Source organism: Brachycentrus maculatus, unplaced genomic scaffold, assembly GCF_059751285.1.
Source record: "Brachycentrus maculatus isolate JH-2025_06_01 unplaced genomic scaffold, ASM5975128v1 h1tg000113l, whole genome shotgun sequence".
NCBI lineage: Eukaryota > Metazoa > Arthropoda > Insecta > Trichoptera > Brachycentridae > Brachycentrus > Brachycentrus maculatus.
Window position 1 is genome coordinate 36,359 of NW_028280866.1, and position 24,444 is coordinate 60,802.

General features: G+C 40.5%; 2 protein-coding genes across 2 annotated transcripts in view; one reads left to right on the forward strand and one right to left on the reverse strand.

Annotated features, from left to right (window-relative positions):
- On the reverse strand, positions 1-4,900 carry LOC148309991 (cyclin-dependent kinase 5 activator 1-like). Its single transcript, XM_088259172.1, has 2 exons — positions 4,052-4,900; positions 1-3,165 (listed from the first exon to the last, which is right to left on the reverse strand). Exons 1-2 carry the CDS (start codon positions 4,709-4,711, stop codon positions 2,764-2,766), a joined length of 1,062 nt encoding a protein of 353 aa, XP_088115298.1. The 5' UTR covers positions 4,712-4,900; the 3' UTR covers positions 1-2,763.
- Positions 4,731-24,444, forward strand: part of LOC148309992 (chromosome transmission fidelity protein 18 homolog) — a 23,432-nt gene continuing 3,718 nt past the window's right edge. Inside the window, exons 1-11 of the mRNA XM_088259157.1 lie at positions 4,731-5,031; positions 7,553-7,997; positions 8,078-8,246; positions 12,861-13,043; positions 13,118-13,340; positions 14,352-14,480; positions 15,366-15,727; positions 16,170-16,348; positions 16,514-16,742; positions 16,815-17,121; positions 17,739-17,950. Of these exons, the coding sequence (XP_088115283.1) occupies positions 4,731-5,031; positions 7,553-7,997; positions 8,078-8,246; positions 12,861-13,043; positions 13,118-13,340; positions 14,352-14,480; positions 15,366-15,727; positions 16,170-16,348; positions 16,514-16,742; positions 16,815-17,121; positions 17,739-17,950 (2,739 nt within the window). The remainder of the gene's footprint in view (positions 5,032-7,552; positions 7,998-8,077; positions 8,247-12,860; positions 13,044-13,117; positions 13,341-14,351; positions 14,481-15,365; positions 15,728-16,169; positions 16,349-16,513; positions 16,743-16,814; positions 17,122-17,738; positions 17,951-24,444) is intronic.

Here is a 24,444-nt window from a genome sequence, read left to right on the forward strand (position 1 = left end):
TTTTTTTAAGAAATTCTTTAATCAAGTATTCGTGTACACTATTTACAATATATTTAGTACTCAGTAACAGTAATAATTGCGGAGATTCTTTTTATTAATTCGCTAAATAAACGCTACGCAGTTCGTGTCAGGGAGCGGTGGCGAGGGGCTCGCGACAGTACAGTGTAGTGCACCGCGCGATACTGCGCGCGGTGCATTACACTGCACCGCGCGATACTGCACGCGGTGCATTACACTGCACCGCGCGATACTGCGCGCGTGCACTACACTGCATCGCGCGTATTGCGCGCGGTGCACTACACTGCACTGCGCGCGGAGCACTCTGCGCACGGCCGCGCAGTGCGCCATCTTCCTTCTCCCGACCGTTGACCATCTAGCGATTATTTGTCTACATCCACGAAAATACAATATAACATTCATATAACAATCGTAACAAATTAGCAAACAATAAGCACAAATCACAGAAATATTCTTAAATATTTGAAAATAAAATACTTATGTTAGGTAACTACACTATTATCGTACAAATCAAATTTTTACGGTTCACTGAATATCAGAGCGACTATTCGAATTTCGGCGTTGCACACCGCTGGCGCTGTTCTAGGTTCTGTATTTTCAGGAATTATGTAAAATATTGTTAACTGTCTCGCTCGTTGTTTTATGTGGAAGAAAAATCTACAACGACTAAACGTTTAAGTAAATAATAATTACATTTTGGAAATATCTAATAACACCCCCTCCGGACACAGGGTAGCGCAGGAGAGCATCGGGCGTGACGGGCGGTAGGTACCACAGTACACTGACGGTACTCCTCCCACTCGCAGTGTACCATAATATATGCGGATAGTGAATCCCTCCTGAGCGAGGTCTGTCTCATACGTCGTATGAAAACCATTAAATTACTTCACATCAATGTGATTAGAGCACGTTTGCGGGTAAAAGATATAAGACATCTTTCATCGGAGCTGTAAGGGAAATGGAACATAACGTTCGATTAGAAATGAGCGACACGCGTAATTACGGGATCTACGAGAACGTCATTAGCGAATAAGATTTAAGAAACATATTATCTTCACTAACAAAAGTAAACGTTAACGTATAAATCATTTAAAGTTAAGTATTTTACGGTTATTGCACTTTGAATCAACTTTGAGTTCATACTCTCTACCTTCAACAATGAAAATAACACAAAAATAATATTTATTAAATTTAAAATACAATGTCATTTATAAACCTGATGAAATCTCCCCAATAACTATTAATACTGTATAGTGACAAAATAAAGTCCGTATCCACCCTTAAGTACTTTAGTTGGTAAAAACCAGTAGGAAAGTATTGCACTCGTTTTTATTACACTTTCGACTCGTAAACCTAGCATACGTATAAACGATGTTTTTTTTATTATTTGAACGGCACCGACATTTTGATTTTTAAGCCTAATTAATAAATGATAAAGAATAAAACATTATACCTTTTTTTCCTTTTATATTACTTTAATACGGTAACCTGGTTTTGTCATTACTGGCGTATTAAGTTTAATTAAGATTTGGTGCTGTGAGCAGTTTATTTTAAGTACGTGCGCAGTTTCCCAAGTGAACGTGTTGTTTGGATTATATTTTTCGATGCAATTTTAATTTATATACTCTGCGAATACAGAATACAGGTACCAAAGTACCAAATATTTTTGGTATCTTATTATTTATAATGCAATGAATTTTACATGTACCTATTATTTTTGTTTTACATTCCGTATTAATGGAGGAATCATGTTATTGTATGTTTCTGTTTTATGTTTGTTTTCAAAAAAATTCCTGATTTAAAAAAAATCACCTCATAATTCAGCCTCGAGGTGATGATAAAGCTAAGTAGGTGAATAGTTGCCCGAGTTGTACAGAAGTCGCCCTGATTGTCGGTGTGTGCACCATAAGGCACGCAGCGTGCAGAGTACACTACCTACAGTGGTAAAGTACGTTGACTGTGGTAGAGTACACCACCTTCAGCGGTAGAGTGCATTACATACAGTGCATGGTAGGGGGCGCTACATACAGCGGCAGCGGCAGTACACCCAACCGGCGTGCTCTACACGTGACCCGGTGACGACTCGGAAACAGAACACCGTCAGCCTCCACTACCCTCCTTTAATGTCTTATTAGATACAAATAATAATTTCGTTTCCTAGTGTTTTAGTTTTCGCATAATAAAATACTACAAACCATTTCTATCTGCCCGTAATAATGTTATTGGGTATACGAAGCCGGTGCGCGATTATTTTACATATTGATCTTATTTCGTTAAATTATTTCTTACTATAGTTTAATATTTATATAGGTACCGTGAAACAAAGTAATTCTAAAATTTACTACAAGTTTTTCGTCTCGGAGAATTGTCTATGATGAACGATCGAAATGATAGCTATCAAATTTTGTAAAAATAATATTATCGACGAGTACAACTGCTCACATATCTGAGACCAGTTTATTCAGTACGGCATAATACGTATTACATAAATAATATCGACGAAACTAAAAATAATTATGAGAATATTTTAAAATTTTTATCTTTCTATTAAGGTTGGACAATGGCGTGTACCCTACGCACTCGGCACACTTCGGGGGCACCCAAAGTGGAGTGCGGCGGGCAGTCAGTGCGATGGAGCGCGCGGCTCGGACGTCGTGTTCCCGCTCATAAGGCACCGCGCTCGGGCTCCGGCTAGCGCTCGGGGCGCCCCGCCAGCAGCAGGCGCACCACGGTCACCTCCGTGCGTCAAGCCGCGCCGCTCACGGGGGCGGCGGGCGGGGGCGCCGGCGCGGCCGCGGGCGGGGGCGCCGACAGCGGGGGCGCCGGCCCTATGCGCGCGCCGCACGACTTGAGCTCCGTGAAGATCTCGGTGAAGAAGCCGGGCTCCGAGTTGATGCGCAGCATGCTGGCCGACAGCCGCTCCACGATGAGCAGACAGCGGTCCCAGAAGCGCTCCTTGGAGTCCTCCACGAGGAAGGGCTTGAGCGGGTAGGAGATCTCGTTGCCCATGTACGAGTAGGACAGGTAGAGGCACGTGAGCACCACGGCCTGCAGCTCCTGCTCGCGCCCGATGGTCTCGCCGTCCACCAGCTCGCGCACCAGCATGTACACGAACACCACGTTGGCGGGGTTGATGAAGGCCACGTCCTGCAACACAAGCGGACGATCGATTATCGGGAAGCCCCGCAACTCACCGACCGACTTACCGGTAATGAGATTACACCCGTTCATCGCGGTATCTGTCTTCTGTATGCGCGTATGGACAGCGAATAGATTACCATAAACGTTATCGATATTACCATCGGTCATCCGATGATGGCTTATGATGACCAAATATCATGTATACATGCATACATGAAGAAGAAGACAGATAAAAGTTTATAGACATGATGAAATGTGGCACTTAAATCGATTTCTTCTCCTGCTATAAAAATAATATCATCAATTGTTGGATTCTAACATGGTTTTCATTTATATAACATTTTATTTTGTTAGTAAATTCGTTTCATAACAGTTGTATGATGATGCAATCCTTGTTCTATCCTCATAAATATTTGTTGTTATTTTATTTTAATATACCTCGTTCATTTTGTACAAAATATGTGAGATTATGCACTTTATGTTAAAAATACGAATATAAGTATTGAATGGTAAAGTTGTGAAGATTTAAAAAAATCATAAATGGCTAACCATACACACTAATTATTTTGTTTTACACTATGTTTTTTTATTCATTTTAGTGTATAACAATTACTAAATTAAAGCTTTAAAAAAATCAGTTACAAAATACAATATGTATAACTAATAATCATAGTTATATTTGTTGTATTTATAAATGATTGATATATTATACAAACGTCAGACATTTGAATTTTAAATCCAAACAACGTTTATATTTTGGTAATGCACGAACTCCTTTGTTTACGTACATGTTAGGGACAACAAGATGTCGCGATCTGAGACTATTGATGTGCAAGTGTCACGTAGGTATGTAAATACAGTATACTGTATTATTCCTCGGCGAGCCACTCACCTGCCAGCCCTGCAGCAGCAGACTGCGGTCCACCGTGCGCAGCCACATGACGGCGTCGCCCGCCTGGAAGTCGCGCAGGCGGTGGCAGCGCTCGTGCAGGAACAGGCCCAGACAGCGCAGCAGCTCGGACGTGGAGGCTTGGATCACGGTCTTGCGAGGGCCGGGGGGGGCGACGCGCGGCGCAGCGGCCGCGGGGGGCGCCGACGGGGGCGGCCGCAGCGCCTCCGCCGGGAAGTAGCACGGCGCCACTCGCGGTATCCGTTCCGCGTTCTTCGTCTTCTCCGAGATCACGGGGTGATTGCTGTCACTCAGGGGTTGCCTGAACACGGCCAAGTTCTTGTTCTTGTTGTCCAACTTCTTCTTGTTATTGTTCGCCGTGGAGAACCTCTTCCACGACAGTGCGTTGATGAACAGCGAGTGCTTCTTGAGATTCTTCTCCAGAGCGTTCTTCTCGGAAATAATCTTGGCGCTGTCCCCGTTGCGGGTGAGCGCGGGCAGGCTGTCTCTCGAGGCGGCCAGCGCGCCTGTCCCGAGGCCCTTGTTCTCGCGGTTCTTGGCATTGTTGAGCTGCTCGTACGAGAAGCTATCCAAACTGAAGTCGGGCGGGGCGGGGCCCCCGGGCCTCCGCTCCCGCGGACTGAAGCTCAGCACGGTGCCCATCCCTGCTTACTGGGGCTGCATGTCCCGCCCACCGCGAGCACCGGACGCGCCGCTACTGTCCGCAGTCCATGCAGCTGCAGGTCACGCCGGGCTGATCGCCGGAGCCGCAGCGGCCATCGGGCGGCCGCCAGAAAACGCGAAGAATTCCTTGTCTAACTCCGCGACTCGGAGCCGTGGTCACTTTGCACTGGCGCTAGCGGGTCGATGGCGCGGCGCATGCCCCCGACCGCCGATCAATACTCGCGCGTCACGTGACTCGGGGGTGGCGGACACCACACCACCGCCACCGTCCGTGTTTACATCCAGAGACTTCGCCGTACGTTCGCACACATGCATTCCTACATACCTATACGCGTACTTACATACACGTACGAGTACATCATTTATAGCTTTTATTTAGAGTATTGCGCAACATTTTGTGCAACAACGGCCGTGTTTTGATGCTACGAACATCATAATAACATAGTACATTTTTTTTTTATAAGAACATAAATAAATTATACAATAAATAAGAAACATTAAGAGAGATGTCTCTAATTTATTTTTGAAGTGCTAGTCAGGCTTTTTGAAGTACTTATCACCGTTACTATTTTTGTCGTCTCAATCTTTGAAAATATATATCCTTTTTGGTATTTTTTATTTACCGTTTATTTACTCGTACGTCTATGTTCCGATCAGTTATGGTTAAACCATGTTGAACGCACTTTTTTTCATTTCGGTTGTGTTTATGTCACCAAACCAACAAAATATAGAAAATGCGTTATTTAGATTTTGTAGATTCTTATCAATCTGTATTACCAGGAAGTGGTGTATAAATATATAACATGTACTATTTGACAAAACGGATAAGCACTCGATTTTACAATGTAAAAATTAGTATAAACAAATAACCAAAACTATACTTGTATATTTTTTTACAAAAAATGTTAGTAATGTAAGTATATAACCACTCACCGAGATTTTTATGTCTACTGGTTTCGAGACGCCCCCATCTCTTCGTCAGGACAATCACTACCACAGCTTAGAAACAATACTCGTGTCACTACCATAGCACTATTCACACACTTAAAACTACACAAAATGTTTATCACATACGATTTTTGTCAACCCAAAGACCAACATGCACTAGGGGTTGCAGAACAAACATTCATTAAGAGTGGATGTCTGACATGCACTAGAACTATAATTGTTTTATGTACAATTGTAGACTTGTAGACTTGTATTATGTACAATTGTCAACGTAGATTAGAACTAGCATTAGAATATATCTTCGGATTGATCCGTAGCGTCCATCTGACGCAACTTAATCTGGACTTAATTTAGAGAAGATAAAATATTACGTACCTACATGTTACGCTCTTCTACGAAAAAAGGACGGATGGAACTCAGCACTTTACAAATTAGGTCGACGATATATGATAGTTTCAATATCCGTATGTGCTTTTTTTTATTTCAAATATATATTTTGATAAAAAAAAATCAATTAAACGATCGAGCAGTTCCTAAATCCAAACAACTTATTTCGAGATAATGAGAAAACAAATATTTCAATAATCACTGTAAATAAAATAATGTTGATATGTGCCCAATTTATAATGTGTACGTACGTTAACAGTTTTAGATTTTTCGATACCCGTGACGCCAATTTCGCAGTGAAGCGTCTACCTTACTAAGCCACGGAACCGTTTATTTATTTATTTATTTGATTTAGTATATGAGACGCTTATACAGAATATTATTTTTTCTCTTTGTAGTGAAATCTATCAATTTTTCATTTTATATTATTGCGCAATATAATGTAATATCCATTTTTAATATTATTTTTGTTGGATTTGCAGTTGTTTGAGAACACAATTAAATAAAACTTAATATTTTACACACAACACTCCAATTTTCATTTTTAAAGGTAATCTGGCATCAAATTGATGATCGAAATACAATGTATGAATATGAAACAATAATCGTTCTACCGACGTGGTGCGTGGTGTGCGCAAGTACTTAAACACTCGGGTACTTAAACTTAAGTCTATGGTCCGCAAAATGTAAACTTGTCTATTACGTACGTCTGTCCGAATGAGAACTGTCAAGATAATCCATTGTCAAAATCCGAAAAAAGCGGCAAATTCTTATAGCGGCTCGCGAGATATTCATGTAATTCGTTCAATACTCTGTTCTGTGACAGTAATTTCTTTTATTTTATCGAATAATAATACGTACAGTTGAGAGGACTTATTTCGTTAATATTTTGTAGTAAATAAAACTTTCAAATAATATGGATGAATACCCTGATCCAGAGGATGAATATGAGTTAATGTACGGGGATGATTTGGAAGTTTTAAGAGAAAGTGAGGGTTAGTATTAAAATGACACAAAAGTATTTTAGTAAAAATCTTGTAGTATTTTATTAAATGTCTTATTGTAAAATATGCATAAAATTTAGCTTGCACAGAAATTATAATACATTAGCTATAATTTTAGTTAATCTCCATTACACTATTATTAAAAAGTATACATCTTCGATATTGTTGGTATAATCTGGTAATTGTTATACTTAATTTGTTACATTTAGACGCTCTCTGTGAACTCTTACAAAGAAAATAAATAAAAGAGCAGAACTACGACACATTCAATTACAAGATGATTGAAAAAAACATTTTTGCGATTTAAACACAATTGCCTTAACCATATAGAGGAATAATTTTAGGAAAAACAAAATTTATTCAACGACAAAAAAGATCACCGGAAGTAAATTAATTTCTTAGTTTACATAATCTTTTAATCGACAATGGTTTCCGCAATTTATAGTCCCATACGGCATTACAACCGACCATTTCTTTACAGAATGTACGACCGGACCGGATTCTGAAAATGGTGGCAAGAGTCGAAGATCGCTGGATTTTTCTAGTCCGGCAATTCGAAAAACCTTCAGTACTACGTCAGCCCGCGTCGAAGAAACTTCTCAAAATGTCCCGCCGTCAAAGCAGACGGCGAGTCTCGACGAGAGCGGCGTCGAGCAGCTCCAGGAAGCGAATTCCAGCAGTTGTCAGAAGCGACGTTTGGAGGAGCTGTTCGGGGACATAGGCGACCTGGAGGAGTGGGGCGGCGAGAGGAAGCGTGCGCGGGCGGAGGGGGGCGAGGGGCGCGAGGAGAAGCGTGACCGGCGCCTCGCGGAGCGCATCGTGGAGCTGCGGCGGCGCCGGCGCCTCGAGGGGCTCGCCGGCGCGGCCGCCCCCGCCGCCGCCGCGCCCCCCCTCGCTCGGGACAACTTCTCCTTCGTCATCCCCAGGTGTGTCATGCCCGTGTCGCGCTCCGTGCGCATATATTCACCTCCCGTAGCGTTGCGCTAATATTGTACTACTGTTGCAGGTGGCCATACTTCCCCTTGACTCGGAGCAACGGGGAGAGGGTGTATGTGCGGATGCACAGTGAAGAATTCATAGACGCGGAAATAGACGACGTAACCAAATGTAAAAAAGGTTTTAGAAACCTTTTGGGAAGTTCCTTTAATACCATTTTGGAAGAGGCAAAATCGTATGTAAGTTTAAAATATTTAAATTGCTTACGGCGCAATAGTCCGAGTATTGAAACTTCTTTGCTGGCGTTTATTATAATTTATATTAAATCAATTTTATTACTCTTATCTCAATTGAGCGGATTTCATCTTTTTGGCAAAACAATCCGTAGAAATGTCACCAGCCTAATTATCCATGAAAGGGTTATTAATCGAGAATACTAAGAGGATCGGAGCGTTACATTGTTATTTATTTAATATATTTTGCACAATTTTAATTGTTAATTTATAATCTGTTATTAATACCAACTAGTGAATCTGATCGGTAGCTAGATCAATCTCATCCGCTCATTTAATCTTATTTCTTATTTAACCGTAATTATGGGGATCGCCATATTTCCATTCTGTCATGGAATCCACGCTGTGCTGTAAGAAATTATCTTTTATTTATTTAGTAATGATAAAAACTACCCTTATACGTTTCACTTTTTCCGTTTTTCCTATGTTAGGAAATATTACAATTTCATACATACGAACTAATATTTACATTTTATAATTAATTATTTTTATTGCATTTCAATAGTCAATCATTGTCATTTAAATTTACACCCAAGTCAGTAAATTGCAACTAAAAAGTCAATTAAATACATAACTTACAATTGGAATGAATATTTGTATACTCTTCTTCTTCTTCATCTTCTTGCTCAATGCTGAGCGTCGTGGTCTTCTGGAATGTCAGGCACTTGGTGCACAAGTCCTCTCCATTCTTCCCGGTCCTGGGCCAACTTGATGGCAGCGTTTAGCGAGGATCCGGTTAATTCCTTTATTTGGTCTGTCCATCTTGTTGGAGACCGTCCTCTTGCCCGCTTGCCTTCAACTGTACCTGTTACTACCAGTTTTTCAAGACTCTTCTCGTTCTTTCTGGCGATATGCCCAAAGTAAGACAGAATCCTTTTCCTGCAAGTCGTGGAGAGTCTTTCTGTCACTGACAGTTCGCGGAGAATGGAGACGTTTGTGCGTCTTGCAGTCCAAGGAATGCGCAGCATCCTCCTCCAGCACCACATTTCAAACACATCCAGCATATGTCTTTCCTTTTTCCTCAGTGTCCATGTTTCCACTCCATACAGCGCAATGGAGAATACAAGAGATTTCACTAGACGGGTTTTCGTTCTCCTCAGTATGGACCGATTTTTCCATATCTTCGCCAGACTAGACATTGCTGATTTTGCCATTCCAATTCTTCTCCGGATTTCTGCTTCACAGCCTCCGTCTTTAGAAATGAGTGCACCTAAATAGATAAAGTCGTCGACTTCTTCATAATCCCTTAAAGAATTGTTCCTTATCAGGGTGCCGAATCGGTCGATGACAAGAACCTTGGTTTTACTTTTGTTTATTTGAAGTCCTAAATGCTGGCTTTCTATTTCGACTCTATGGAGGAGTTCAGCCATTTCGTCCTCATTGTTGGCTATTAGCGTTGTGTTGTCTGCAAACCTTATATTGGAGATCTTTTTGCCCCCTACTGATACGCCACCTTCCCACCCGTCTAGTACTTTCCTCATTATATATTCTCCATATATATTAAAGAGATCAGGAGACAGTATACACCCTTGTCTCACGCCTTTTTGTACTTGAAATGACTCTGAGAGGAAATTATCAACTCTTACCGATGCCAAATTTTGTACGTATAAGTTGTGAATAAGAACTATCAACTGTCTCGGTACACCCATTGCTTCCAAAACCTTCCACAGGCAATTCCAATTCACGCAGTCAAAAGCCTTTGTATAATCAATAAAGCAAAGTACGACCGGAACCTTGAACTCCCGACTTTTCTCGATTATTTGTCTTATGTTCAAGATTTGCTCACGTGTACCCTTGCCTTTGACGAATCCAGCTTGCTCAATTGAAATTTGCCAGTCGAGGTAGTGTTTTAGCCTTGCTTTTAATATGTGTAGCAATATTTTGCTGGCATGAGAGATGAGTGAGACAGTTCGATAGTTTTCACACTTTAGCGTAGAACCCTTCTTGTGTATTGGAATAAATACAGATTCCACCCAGTCCGTTGGCCATATTCCTGATTCCCATACCGAATTACATATATTGTGCATCCTCTTAATGCCGTCATCGGTCATATTCTTTAGGAACTCAGCTTGGATTCCGTCCTTTCCAGGCGATTTGTAGGATTTGAGTTTTTTAATGGCATTCTCTACTTCCTGGAGGATTATATGGGGTTCATCTGGATTTAAATCATTGAATTCTGCCTGGGGTTGCATACTATCATCTTTGTATAGGTCCGCACAATACTCTCTCCACCTTCTGATGACTTTGTCAATTTCACAGATGGTATTTCCCTGCCTGTCCTCAATGGTCCATGTTCGAGGCTTGAACTTCTTGGCGAGTGTTTTCACTTTTTGGAACAAGTCGCGAGTGTGATTAGTGTTAGCGTGACTTTCAATATCCTCGCAAATCGAATTGATGTAGCGCTCTTTATCCGCTCTGCAACTTCTTTGCACTCTTCGGTTCAGTTCGGAGTATTGGACTCTTACTTCCTGGGTAGATGTGCTCAATTTCTTAAGCCGTTTCCTCTCTTCAATTAATTTCCAGGATTCTTCGGATATCCATTGACCTCGTGTTTCCATATTTGTCCTCGGGGTTTGAGACTCTTTGATGCTTGACGCTATGATATTCTTTAGCTGTGACCATTTGTCTTCAGGATTATTAGAATTATCTTGAGAACTCTGGATCATGGATGAGAAATTTACTTGGAATTTCTTCAAGATGTCTTCAGAAGGGGTAGTTCGTTTTTTAGCCACATTTCGTTTTATATTTTTCAGCTTCATTTGTATTTCAGCAACAAGAAGTTGATGGTCAGAACCGCAGTCGGCTCCTGGGAAAGTTTTCACATTACGAACAGTCGATCTCCATCTCTTACTTATCATAATGTAATCAATTTGATTCCTGTATCTATCGCCAGGTGACTTCCAGGTATATAGTCTGCGTATGTGGTTTTTGAACCACGTGTTCATAATAGTCAGTTCAGTTTCTGTGCAAAAATGCAGTAGTTTCTCGCCTCTATCATTACGTGTGCCAATTCCATAGTGTCCGACAATGTCTCTCGGTTGGTCAGAGTCTGATGTTTTTCCAATTTTTGCATTGAAGTCTCCAATAACTAGTGTCACTTCTTTATTAGGAATGCTACGAAGTACAGTCTCTAATTTTGCATAGAATTCATCAGCATACATTATTTGATTATTAAATGAACTTACATATTTGCGTACTTTAAAAATAAAATTGCCGCACATCCGGACTAAATGTGTGCCAAGAGTTTATCATTTTGCATCTGGAATTTGAGAATGCAAAGCCGCTTCTAAATATGTACAATGTTCTGTTTGGTATAGCTGTCTTATTGGATACTGAGTATTTCATCGCGTGGTATTAAGGAAATTCCTAAATCAGTATTAGGGGAAATTAATCTTCTTATTAAATCAAAATAAGTGGTGGTTATATGAATTATATAAAGGGTCCGCCAAATAACTTTTTTTTTTTGAAAATGCTATAAAAAACATCGAGTGTAGCTTCGGCTGTGTGGCACGTAGCGCCGTCCTGTTGAAACCAAATGTTGCCAATATCCTCCTCTTCAATTTTTGTGAACAAAAATCCGTTCAACATGGCCCGATAACGATCGCCATTGACTGTAACGGCCACTCCTTGCTCATTTTCAAAGAAAAATGGCCCAATTATGCCTCTGGACCAAAATCCGCACCAAACAGTGACTCGTTTTGGGTGTACCGGCTTTTCAATGTATGCGTGCGGGTTTTCTGTGCCCCAAATACGACAATTTTGCTTGTTTACATACCCGCCAAGATCAAAATGAGCTTCATCCGAAAAGATGATTTTTTTGGCAAAATCGGCATCTTCTGTAAGTCGATCGCAGGCCCACTCAGCGAAGCGAAAACGCATTGGATGGTCAGTTGGCTTCAACTCCTGAACCAATTGGACTTTGTATGGCGTCATACCAAGGTCTTTATGCAAAATTCGTCTCAATGATGTCTCCGAAATGTTCAATTGTTGAGAACGACGGTGAATTGATGTTGATGGCGCTTCACGCACACTTTCTGCCACAACATCGATATTCTCGGGTGTACGCACTGTTTTTGGCTTTTCACGCTTTGGTTTATCGATGAGGATGCCAGTTTCTTTCACTTTTTTCACAAGATAACGAACATACGGAGCTGACGGTGCTTCTCTTCTTCCAAAAACCGTACGCAATTTTCGCACACATTCTGCAACATTACCATGATTTTCAAAGTAATGTCGCAATATTTCCCAGCGTTGTTCAAGCGTATACACAACCATATTCGCTCAGCGGAAGGATAAAACTAATTATCTGTCAAATCAGACATGAGCTAAGTGTTACCATTCACGAAATAAGCACTAGTTGAAAAAAAAAACTTTAGATGGCGGACCCTATATATGGACAGTAAATATCCTCATAGCTAATTAAATTAATAAAAATTTCCAATGAAGTTACTTTCTGTCCAAAATAGCCACGACTAGTCCAAAATATATGCGCTGTTCTATGTACACTGTAAAATCGTCGAATGATTTGTTTTTATCTCACTCTGTATGTTTTATTTTTAGTTAGACAAAAAAGCAGAACCCGTTCCCGTTCCGGAGCGAGCGGAAGAGATCGGGAGCGGAGGAGCCGAGAGCGGAGAGGAGGAGCTGTGGGTGCAGCGCTACCGGCCGCACAGCTACTGCGAGCTGCTCTCCGACGAGGCCACTAACCGGGCGCTCCTGCACTGGCTCAAGATGTGGGATAAGGTGAGTCCGCACATCCCGCTCTACGCATCCCTCTCTGCCACTCCCTACTACGCTCACCGACGCGCATTCCGCAGGTCGTGTTCAACCGAGAAGTGAAGCTGAAAACTGCGGAGAAGAAGAGCAGCTTCAACAAGCGTTCCGGCAAATTCGAATTTGGGCAAAAAAGCAAGGACAGTCCGGGGGAGAGCGAGCCGGTGCTGGACCAGCACGGGCGGCCGTACCGCAGCCTGGCGCTGCTCTGCGGGCCACCGGGCTGCGGGAAGACCACCCTCGCCCACCTGCTCGCCAGACATGCGGGTAAACATCATTATCTTGTTTTTTTTAAACATACTTTTAACTGCTAGCATTGATTTCACAAGTTGCGCACATGAATTAACAAATTGCGCACAAAATTCTCTATATTATGAAAGATGTAAAATTCTTTACATCATTGATATAAATACAAATTATTACTGTATCTTGATTTTTTTCAATATAATATTTGTTTTTATTTTTTCATTATTTGTACTTCGTATTTTAAATTACTATTACTATTTACATTTAAAAAAACATTACATTCGCTATCAATTTTTTTTTTGTAATTTGCTACTTGAATTACGAATACATGTTGCAATTTTCTGTAGCTGATAAATCTTTCATCAAACAAATGTTCTTTCTTTGTTAGATTAATTTTTTTACTAACATTTCTTGGTGGAACTGCATTTTATATAATAAACAACTACTCTTTACTCTTTTTCATTTTTATTTTGACCATTATTTTTTATTTTGGTTTGGCGATGTCGGTAATTGGCACTGGTCACATAAAATAAAAGTCGAACAAACTAAATAGTTATTTTGTTATAATGCATGCTCTTTCCTTTCTTTCGTGATTATTCGTGAAATTTCGTAATCAACCGGGACCGGGACTTACACTGAAAACTGTTTATTTAAAATCCCTTCCTTAACTGTAAATTTACTTTTATTTTTATCATTTAAAAAAATTAAATAATTAAAAAAGTTGCAAAATCATCGCAAAGTTTAAAAAAAAATCACATAAGGAAAAGAACATATAGGCAATTTAATAAGCGCTCAGCTAAAATACCATACCAGGCACCAGCACCAGGTATCTTTTTATCTCATAACTTTACACATAGCGTGTGTGCGTATTTTCATCTGCTCTCTCTGGTATCGCAACAAATAGCTGTTACCTGTATTTTTAATTCTTTATTTTATCTATTTCATAGATATGCATCATAAGTATCACTGACTGTAATAAATAAAATCCGCAACAATTTTGTATACTTCAAAGCTCAATTTTATTTCATCCAGGATACAATGTTGTGGAAGTGAACGCTTCGGATGATCGCAATGTGGAATCCTTCAAAACAGCTCTGGAGAACTCCACGCAGATGAAGTCGGTCTTGGATGCTGAGAAGAGGCCTAACTGTCTAGTCCTAGGTACATACTACCCTTCCTTCACAATTTCGCTGCTACAAACTGTATTCAAAGAGCTACTTTGTAAAGCATATCACTTGCAATAGTAAATGTATAATTTTTTACTAAGTTTTTTCAACAATGTAATTAAGTAATGTTAGTATACAACCACTCACCGAGGTTTTTGTCAACCATTTTCGGGACATACCCACCTCTTCATCAGGGCAATCACTATACCAGCATGCAAATATACTACATGTCACTGTCATAACACTGTTCACAAGCTTACAACTACACAAATGTTAATCACAGGACTTACAGCTTCTACCAAAAACGCATGTGATTAAACTTTTGTGTAGTTGTGAGTGTGTGAATAGTGCTATGTAGTGTAGTATTGTTTGCATGCTGGTGTAGTGATCGTCGTCATGTAGAGATGGGTACGTCTATAACCATCTCTTTGTATATATATACTACGAAACATTTTTGCATATAAAAAGTTAAAATGACTAAAAAAAAGTAAATGCTTTAAATATAAACACATTTAAAAAAAAACATATATATGTTTAAATATATATATATATATATATATATATATATATATATATATATATATATATATATATATATATATATATATATATATATATATATATATGTAGTATATCAAGTTGTTATATAATTATAATTCGATTCTTCAATTGGTCAAAAAAAAAATCCATTTAATTTTAACAGTATTATTGTGCCAAAGGGAAAAACCACTGTTTTCAAGGGAAACAAACAAATTACTGAGACCCATGAGAGACATGAATTTTAAAAGATGATCAATAATCTAGAGGTTATTATTGTAATAATATCGGATGGCGAGTAGTTTGAACATTGTTCTTATATAAGTAAACGATAACATTTCAGATGAGATAGACGGAGCGCCGCTTCCGGCTATCGAGTTCCTGGTGAAGTTCATGTCGGGGACCGGGGTGGGGGGGAGCAAGGGCAAGGGACGGCGTGGTGGCGTGGCGCGGCGTCCCATCATCTGCATCTGCAACGACCCGTACGCGGCCGCGCTCCGGCCGCTGCGGCGCGTGGCGCTCGTGCTGGCCGTGCCGCCTGCGAGCGCGCTGCGGCTGGCGGAGCGCCTGACCACCGTGTGGCGGCGCGAGGGCCTGCACCCCGCGCCCGACGCGCCGCTGCTGGCCGCGCTGGCCGCGCGCACCGACCACGACATCCGCGCCTGCCTCTCCATCCTCAACTTCTGCAAAGCCAAAGGGAAAATGGTCATTATTCATCGAAAACCTATATTACCTAATAAGTAACCGTATGTTTTATGTTCCCATCTAATGGAGATATGCCGTACACCGATCTGGCTCCGGGAACCAATATAGGAGGGTTGTCGAATAATTTTTGGGAAATATCAACGCTGGAAGGAAGATATCTCAACTTTGAGTCTATGAAAACAAAAAGAGTAATATTTAGCCGATTTATTATGGCGAATGATTACAGAATTTCCTAGCCTAGTTTTCATCCAAATGACAAACATTGAAATGGCTGAAATTCTACAAGATAACTCTGTAAAAAGTTAGTCCGACTACATTTTACGCTGAAAAATAATATGATCAGATCTCCTCAAATCACTTTTGCCATTGTATTCAAACCCATTTTGTACCTGCGTGATTTTGTAATGACGCAAATAAATAATCACTCGTAATATTATTTCAGCTAAAACTGGCAGACTTGGATAAAATAAATATCGGTCACAAAGATATGGCGAAAACTCTTTTCCAAGTCTGGAAGGAAGTGTTCCAAGTCCAGCCCTCCACGAACGCAGAGGACGGGAGCACAAGGTCGCGGGCCGCCCGACTCCTGCGCGCCGTGTACTCCGCCGGAGACCTCGACAGGTACTGATTTTTTTGTTTAAACGAATGTTGTAAATTGAAATGCATCATATGTTTTAGCTAACCATTATTGTATTTATCACTGTTAGTTATTAATATGACAGCGATAGTTTTTCTAATTCGGTTGAATGAATCAGCGATATATATATTGTTCAACTTCCATTACAGGTTAGCGCAAGGGGTATTCGAAAACTACTTGGATTGCGGCGGCGTACAGCTAGTGTCGGCGTGTCGCGCACTGGACTGGTTCGCAGCCTCCGATCGCCTGTCCAGTCACATCGCCTCCACGCAGAACTACTCGCTGTACCCGTACCTGCCCTACTCCTTCCTCAGCTGGCACTTTCTGTTGGCGCGCATGTCCTGGTCCAACATCAAGTACCCCAAGATAGGATTCGAGGTATGAGTTTTTCTAGAACGTCGCGGCACTTCCGCGGCTCGGGCTCCAATCACAAGGCGCGCTCTGTTGCAGATGCACCAGCGACAGGTGCAGCTGTCGGGCATAGTGTCGGGGGTCCAGCGGGGACTGTGCGCGCAAGTGAAGCCGTACTGCTCGCGGCGCTCTCTGCTGCTGGACGTTCTGCCGCTGCTGCCGCACGTGCTCAGCCCGGCCCTGCGCCCCGTGAACGTGCAGCTCTACACGGAGAGAGAGCGTCGCGCGCTGTCCTCGCTAGTCGGAGTGATGCTGGACTACAACTTGCAGTACACGCAGCAGAAGTTGCCAGATTCCACCTACCAGTATGTTTTGGACCCGGATATAATGTCTGTGGGAATATTTGGTAATTATACCTGTATAATATACCGTACATTCATTTACAGCAGACCCTCAGTTTTCACAATTTGTTGTACAAGTTTGTTGTTCAATTCTTGACTTATAAAAAATATTTTAAACTTTTAACATTTATAAACAGCGGCGTTTTTTACAAACAGGATTTTTATCAGTATAAAATCAATATACACTAATACAGATTTTGTTTACGAATCTTCAGTATGTTATCTCTCTATCCTCTCTACTTTCATGTAACGGAAACCTCAATTCAGTCATCGTACTCTGCATACAGGCCGCTAATACACAAAATACCGTAAACTAGAGGTACTTTCTGGCAATCAATTATTTCATTAGCGGGTTAGTGTTTAGATTACTAAAGCAGTTAGCCTAAATCTTACTACCCGTGATGTGATCAATAAGAGAAGCGCTTATAGGTCAGATTTTAGACCAGGATTAGGGAACATTTTCATTTCTAAAGGCCACATTCTATTATCTGATTCAGCGTGAATCCGCAGTAAAGAAAACCTCGACATCCCCCCCCCATAACATTTTCATTATTTTCTTATGCTTTCATTAAGTGAATTGTACCTGCAATGGGGTCAATGATGACTCGTCGGTTTGTTTCAGATGAAAAAACATCCAACGTTCGCACGTTGACATACGCCATGAAGCAGCTGATAGGGCGCGAGGTGGAGCTGGAGAGGATCCGGCGGGTGGAGGGTAGCGCCCCTCGCCCGCAGGCCCGCCCCCCCGCCCCCGCCCCCGCCCCCGTCCCCGCCGCCCTTCCCAACCACCTGCAGCGCCTGGAGCCCAAGAAGATGCGCTCCGATGTCCCACTGGTGAGTTTACAGTCTTGCTACATTTCCACTTGTCGCAACGTCCAGTCCTTTTTGTACAGTTTTGAAGGATATATTTTATCTACTGACATATCGCTCACTCCTTTCAACAACGTCATTATCAAAAAACTTGATTTTTCAGGAGATCGTTTCTAAAGTTTAAAAATATAATTAAATGTATTAAAAATAAATATCAAGCCACTTATTGAACTTTTTACTGTGCAAAATATCTTTTTAGGTAAAACCTGAATGTTTTTTCTCCATTTGAAAAATATTAAGTATATTTCAAAAAATAATTAAACAATACCTTTTCTACAAAATGCAAAAACAACACTTTCTACCCTGAAGCGGGTAAATATTAAGTTAAAAATATGCCGCTTTTGCTGGAATGAAGTAGATTTTCTGGGCATTCCGAAAACATGCGCAACTGAAAATTGACAATTTTTTATATATTATGACGTTGTTGAAAGAAGTGAGCGATATGTGTCACAACCTTAATTCTGAGATTTATCATTTATTTGCCTAGATTTGTCATCTAGACTGATTATTGTTACAAATAAGACACATTGTATGCCATATGGGACTGTGATTAGAAAACTAAAAAATAATAAGAAAGGGATAGAAAAACTTGTTTCTCAACATAATTACAATTGGAGAAAGCTAAAACAAAGAAACGTAAAACAAATTTACTATATTCCAATATGTTTAATTGCTATCATCATTTTTCTTCAAGGGTAATGAATATTTACGCTTATTCACTAAAATATAAAAATTCCTGCTGAGGTGCTCGTAAATAAATAATAATACGGAATTATTCACTAAAAAATAAAAAATTCCTGTAGGGGTGCTCGTAAATAAATAATAGTACGGAAATCATGTAGAGCAATTTGAATATATGATATAACAAAAGTACTTTTTATTATTACACAAAAAGCACCATTTATAACGCATCGAATTGTGCTGAAACAGAACCGTAACTAAGATATCAAATATAGAAGATAAAAAAAATTAAGACCGGCATTAACTTCCTTGTGACGTGGCCAGGCGCAAGCTTTAGGAGTCATTCGCAAACAAACCTCGCATATCAAATGGCAATCAAGATAAGTACAAGATTGGCATCCTGTGTAGAGCGATCGGCTCCGACGGTGACCGCACGACGAATACATAGTGCCCTTTAGTGGACAAGTTGCAGTTGTACAGCTCGGCTTATGTTCCCCGTCATACAGATGAGCAGCCTAATAGTCTCGTCCCATCACCGACCGTGGCCATGGCCAGCGCCGCGCTGTGAAGTCAATAAAAAACTTTTGTGAAGGACCACTTTGTTGCGAGTCCAAAATAGATTAATCCATTTTACATTAATCCTTATGTGAATTTTTGTTTGGGTTTGGAGTTACAATCTAGGTACGCAACTGACTTTTTTTATATTTTGATACTAAATAAAATTATAGTGAAAAATCACTGATATTTATTGAAACTCCAGCATATTAGTCAAATGCGCTAACCACTACACTACAGATACAGACTAATTAATATACGCATAAATGTAGTTCTATAGGAATGTGTACAATTTTATTCTCAATATTATTAATATTTAAAGCATTTATTTGTGGCTAGTCATGTACAATTTTATTACTAAATATTATAATAAAATTGTATATGATAAAATAACAATTACATATTTAGTTTTTTCCACGTATATTTAATTTGATCTGTGACCGAGTTTCGTCGTTACTGACATCATCAGACCGGCAGAGGGCTAGACAAAAGCCTATGTTAAATACACAACAAGGCAGGGGTTAAAAATAAATGTTTTTATATTTAAAAATCTGACAAACCAAATTTAAGTTGTGTGAATTATTGTTTGAAGTAAGTATTGTATTATAAAATTGTACATATCCTATTACATAGTATTATCATATTAAATATAAGCCCTGGATAATAATCCAGGGCTTTTTTCCCCGTGTAATGCGGTGGAATGGCGTTCCGGCACCTTTTTCACGTATATATATATATATATATATATATATATATATATATATATATATATATATATATATATATATATATATATATATATATATATATATATATATATATATATACATATATATGTATATATATACATATATATATATACATATATATATATATATATATATATATATATATATATATATATATATATATATATATATATATATATATATATATATATATATATATATATAATAATAAAACCCTTATCCGCACCCCAATGGTGCAAAGGGCACTGCATCATATAAACGCAGTGTTATGTTGATCACATGAAGGAAAGGTGATCAGCCCTCCGCTTCAGGTACCAGTCCAGGGTAGTATTGAATAAATATTACAGTGAAAAAATCACTTATATTTATTTTACCCCCCTCGGGAATCGACCCCAGGACCTCCAGAACGGTAGCCGAGCGTGCTGACCATTACACTACGGAGGCGGACGATATATATATATATATATATATATATATATATATATATATATATATATATATATATATATATATATATATATATATATTTTTTTTTTTTTTTTTAAATCACGAAACAATATTTGCGCTTACGTAATTACAATCTTTATTTATATAATTCATCAAAATGATAAAATATGGTATTGTAAATTAAACCGTATGGAAACACAGTCAATTAAAGTAAAGCGTAATTTGTGTGCATTATGTTTCGGTAACTTGTGTATGTATAGGACCGTGTTCGGCGCTCTCCTACACAATGTTCGTCTTCCCGCGTTATAAGCTGATACGTCATCATCTTAGTGGAAGTAAAATGCTTCCAATAATAAAGTACGGGTTTCGCCTTCCGGCATTATTAAATGGATTTCATCCTTTCGGTGCCGCGCTGAGTGTGTGTGTGAGCGCGAGCGCCTCAACATTAATCACTGCCGGCCCTGCGCGCGGCGGGGGCGGCGGCGGGGGCGGGGGCGGGGGTGCAGACGCCAAGGAAGAAGAATGATTTACGAAGCAAATAAATTCCGCTACTCGCCACCCGCTCTGCACACGGAGGGGGGGGGCTCGCGCGGCGCGCCCGACGCGCCCGGTGCGCGCCGCGTGCCCGCGTGCCGCGCGCGCTCCGGAGACTGCCCCTAATGAAAATGGGAAACATGTTAGCGATATTACTCCGCGCTAAGGAGTTAGGGCTATAATCGCTTAGGAGATTTAGTGTCGGGAGTGAGAAGTTAACTCGAGCGGTCTATACATCTCCGAGAGAATAATAGTCCTAACGGAATAGCGGGGGCGGAGCCGCGCCTAACCCTTTCTGGAGCCTTTTTTATATATTTCAACTCTATTTACTTCATGTACCCGAGAGTGTAATTCATTAATATAAATGCGTATTACATAACGGAGATAGTTATGTAGATGCTACACATTCGGCTCGACGCGTCCCAGCGCCACGGACTCGCGTTCAACGCGCGAGTGCGTGCATTATTTCCTCTCTGAAACTATTGGGCGATAATAAACGAGTATCATCCCATAGGGCACACCATACCGTCGGTTATTGTAAAATTTAATGCCATGAAAATAATATTTCATGTTGAATATCCTTGTTTGCTCGATCCAGTCCTGTTGTACTGTCCTGTTGTAACGCACTCGCGTTTGTTATGGGCTTTAATTAGTTAGGTACCCAAAGCGTCAACGCATTTTTTCATACTATTTATTTCTACACTGATGCATTCGTCCGTGGTCAGAATACAAGAGCCAACAGTGAATTCGGCGCCGTGCACCGTGAAGAGTAGCCGTAAGAAGAAAAAAAGCAGTAACTTTTCGTAACCATCTTTGCTTTAAGCTGTTGGTGGATTCCCTTTTCATCCGATGAAGATTATTTTATTAATTTAGATATTGATGTATCGTGAAAATATCATCCTTAAAAAAATAGCAAAATACTGAAAGCCTCACTAGCGTGTAAACATTAGGGTATTGGCTCTTTATACTTTATCTGGCGAGTAAAGTGGACGTGGGCTCGCAGGAATATTTTTCTCAGCCGAGAACTTGCGAATCAGAAGCGACGAGTTACACTGCGCATTCTCGCGATGAAGAAGGAAGCCATTGGCCCAATTTTTCTGGTCTCTTTCTTCGTAAATTATTTTGCAAACGTTGCAGTACGCCTTTGTAAAACTCAAAATTTACAGTTGTTCCCCTTGGAACGCACTATGCCCTCACTATGTAAAAAATATGAGCATGGTCTTGATATTTGACTTTGACTGACGTGATTTTGTTTAGGGCGAGGAGAGTTAGGGGTTTTCCATTGGGAACTCTCTATTTTCATCTCAGGGTCATATTCATAGATCCAACTTTCACCTTCAATAACAATTTTGGCCATGAAATTCGGATCTGCTCGAAGACGACCCCGTTGCGCGACAGACACGATAAACACGCACTCACAAGCGGCTGCGGAGACTGACTACCTATTAGTAGTCATAACGTGTTCAAAATTGACACAGTCTGTCTCGGAGAATCAAGCCATCGGACATATGACACGAAATGGATGTAGCATCATCAGTTGCGGCTCTAAAAATTCTCTCACCCTATTTTTTGATCAGATCTCGTATATAATAAACCGAGTTACCCTCAGTCCGCCTCACCTACAGGTGCACATAACTCACGCGCAAAACTACGCTATGCGCCTTCCTATTGTTGGTTCCCTTTCGGTAAGGAATTCTTCGATTTGCCACATTCACTTATTACGCGCTAATAATTTATTTTGAAAACAGACGCACGCTTCTGTTTTAAATATTAATGTATACGAGGTTGTAGGAACATTTAATGTCGTAATTTTCCTAAGCGATTTTACTATCGGATTATTCCGCCAAAAACAAGTTGGCCCCGCGGCCCCCGCCCCCCGCCCCCTGCCTCAGGGGGGCTAATGGCGTGGCGGTCGGTTGAAGCGTCCGTTTCCGGAACGCAGTAGGAAAAATGCGAAAATTGGAGTTTAGTAAATAAAATAAATAAATGTAATGACGTCACGGGGGAAAAGGCTCCAAATGGCCTAAATAGCCGGAAGCTTTTAGAGTTCCTCCCCCCCCTTCCCCCTACCCCGGGCAGGGGCGCAGGGGCGGCCGACCGGCGGCCCGCGGTCCCGACACCGCCTGCCCCGCCCGGAGATACGTACCGCGTATTAGCGAGTGATTTACCGACGGCTCTATTACCCTTACGCGATCTTCTAACGTTTCGTCCATCTCCGCGCGGAATTATTCCGCTTATATTTCACGCGATGTTCCCAATTACCGAAATGGTCAGAGTCCGTTCTGCGGATTTATTACTTTATCGCGTACCTAACGCGATATGCCTCCGGAGTGGCTGGGCGCGCGGCGCGCGGCGCTGGACCGCGGGCCAGTCGGGCCGGAGCATAAATCTCCTCGGACAGGTCTCGTCCGGACTCCCGCGCCTCCCGCGGTATAAATGCGCGATAAATCTCGCCCACCGACTTCCGGTGGGCTCTATGCTAAATACTTCCTGTCCCCCCTCCCCCTCCCCCGCTCGCCGGTCACACCGCACTGCGACTCTTCACCTGACCTCGAGGATGTCTTATTATATTGGATGTACCCGCTTACCATATATGTACATGCAATACATATAATCATTTTTATTTAATTCAGTCTTTCGTTTGTCGTTACTGTTTTCTTGTTTCTCTAGAATAGCTTCCCCTGTTTGATGGTTTTTTCCAGCGTATATCTCAAACCTGTCGTTTATATCAAGTTTAGAAATGTACTAGGATTCTTATCCGGCTCTCCCCGCGATCGGGATTATTGCATTATTTTATAGAAACTTTAACAATAAGGTTATTTTGAATTCCGAAAAATATGTACGAGTATACTCGTACATATTATTACACATCATATATGATGTGTAAATATTTTTGGACTAAAAAAAAAAAGAAAGTCTTCCAGGTCAACAAAGGTTTTCTTTTCCAACAAATGATAACTCTTTGTTTTTTGTTGCGTCGTCTATCTAAAAATAAATATGCGAAGCGTGTATTTAAAAAAATATACGTATGGTGTTCGACCTTCCACCGTTTACCTTACATGCACATTTTCTCTCCCAGTATATGACAATAATATGGCACACTTTAACTCCATTTCTAGGATGCTAAGATTGTATAATAATTTAGAAAATACTGATAATGTGACCATCGACATATTTAATGATGGCACGGACAAATACAAGATGACTATTACCAGATTGGTGAAATCAAATTCAAATTGATTTCACCAATGGAGTCTTGAATTTTGTACCTTATGTAGCGTAGTTTAATTTCACTTTTTATTTTTACTTCTAATTTTTATTTTTATTTTTCTTACTTCATTACTTTTAATTGTTACTACCCTTTTTTACAACCAAATTTCTATTCTTTATATATGTGTTTAACCTGCACCTTTATTGTTTCTGTAAGCTTGTTGTGTTCCCATATAATTGATGAAAAACGTCAACACTATTTGTATTGCACTGTATTTCGTT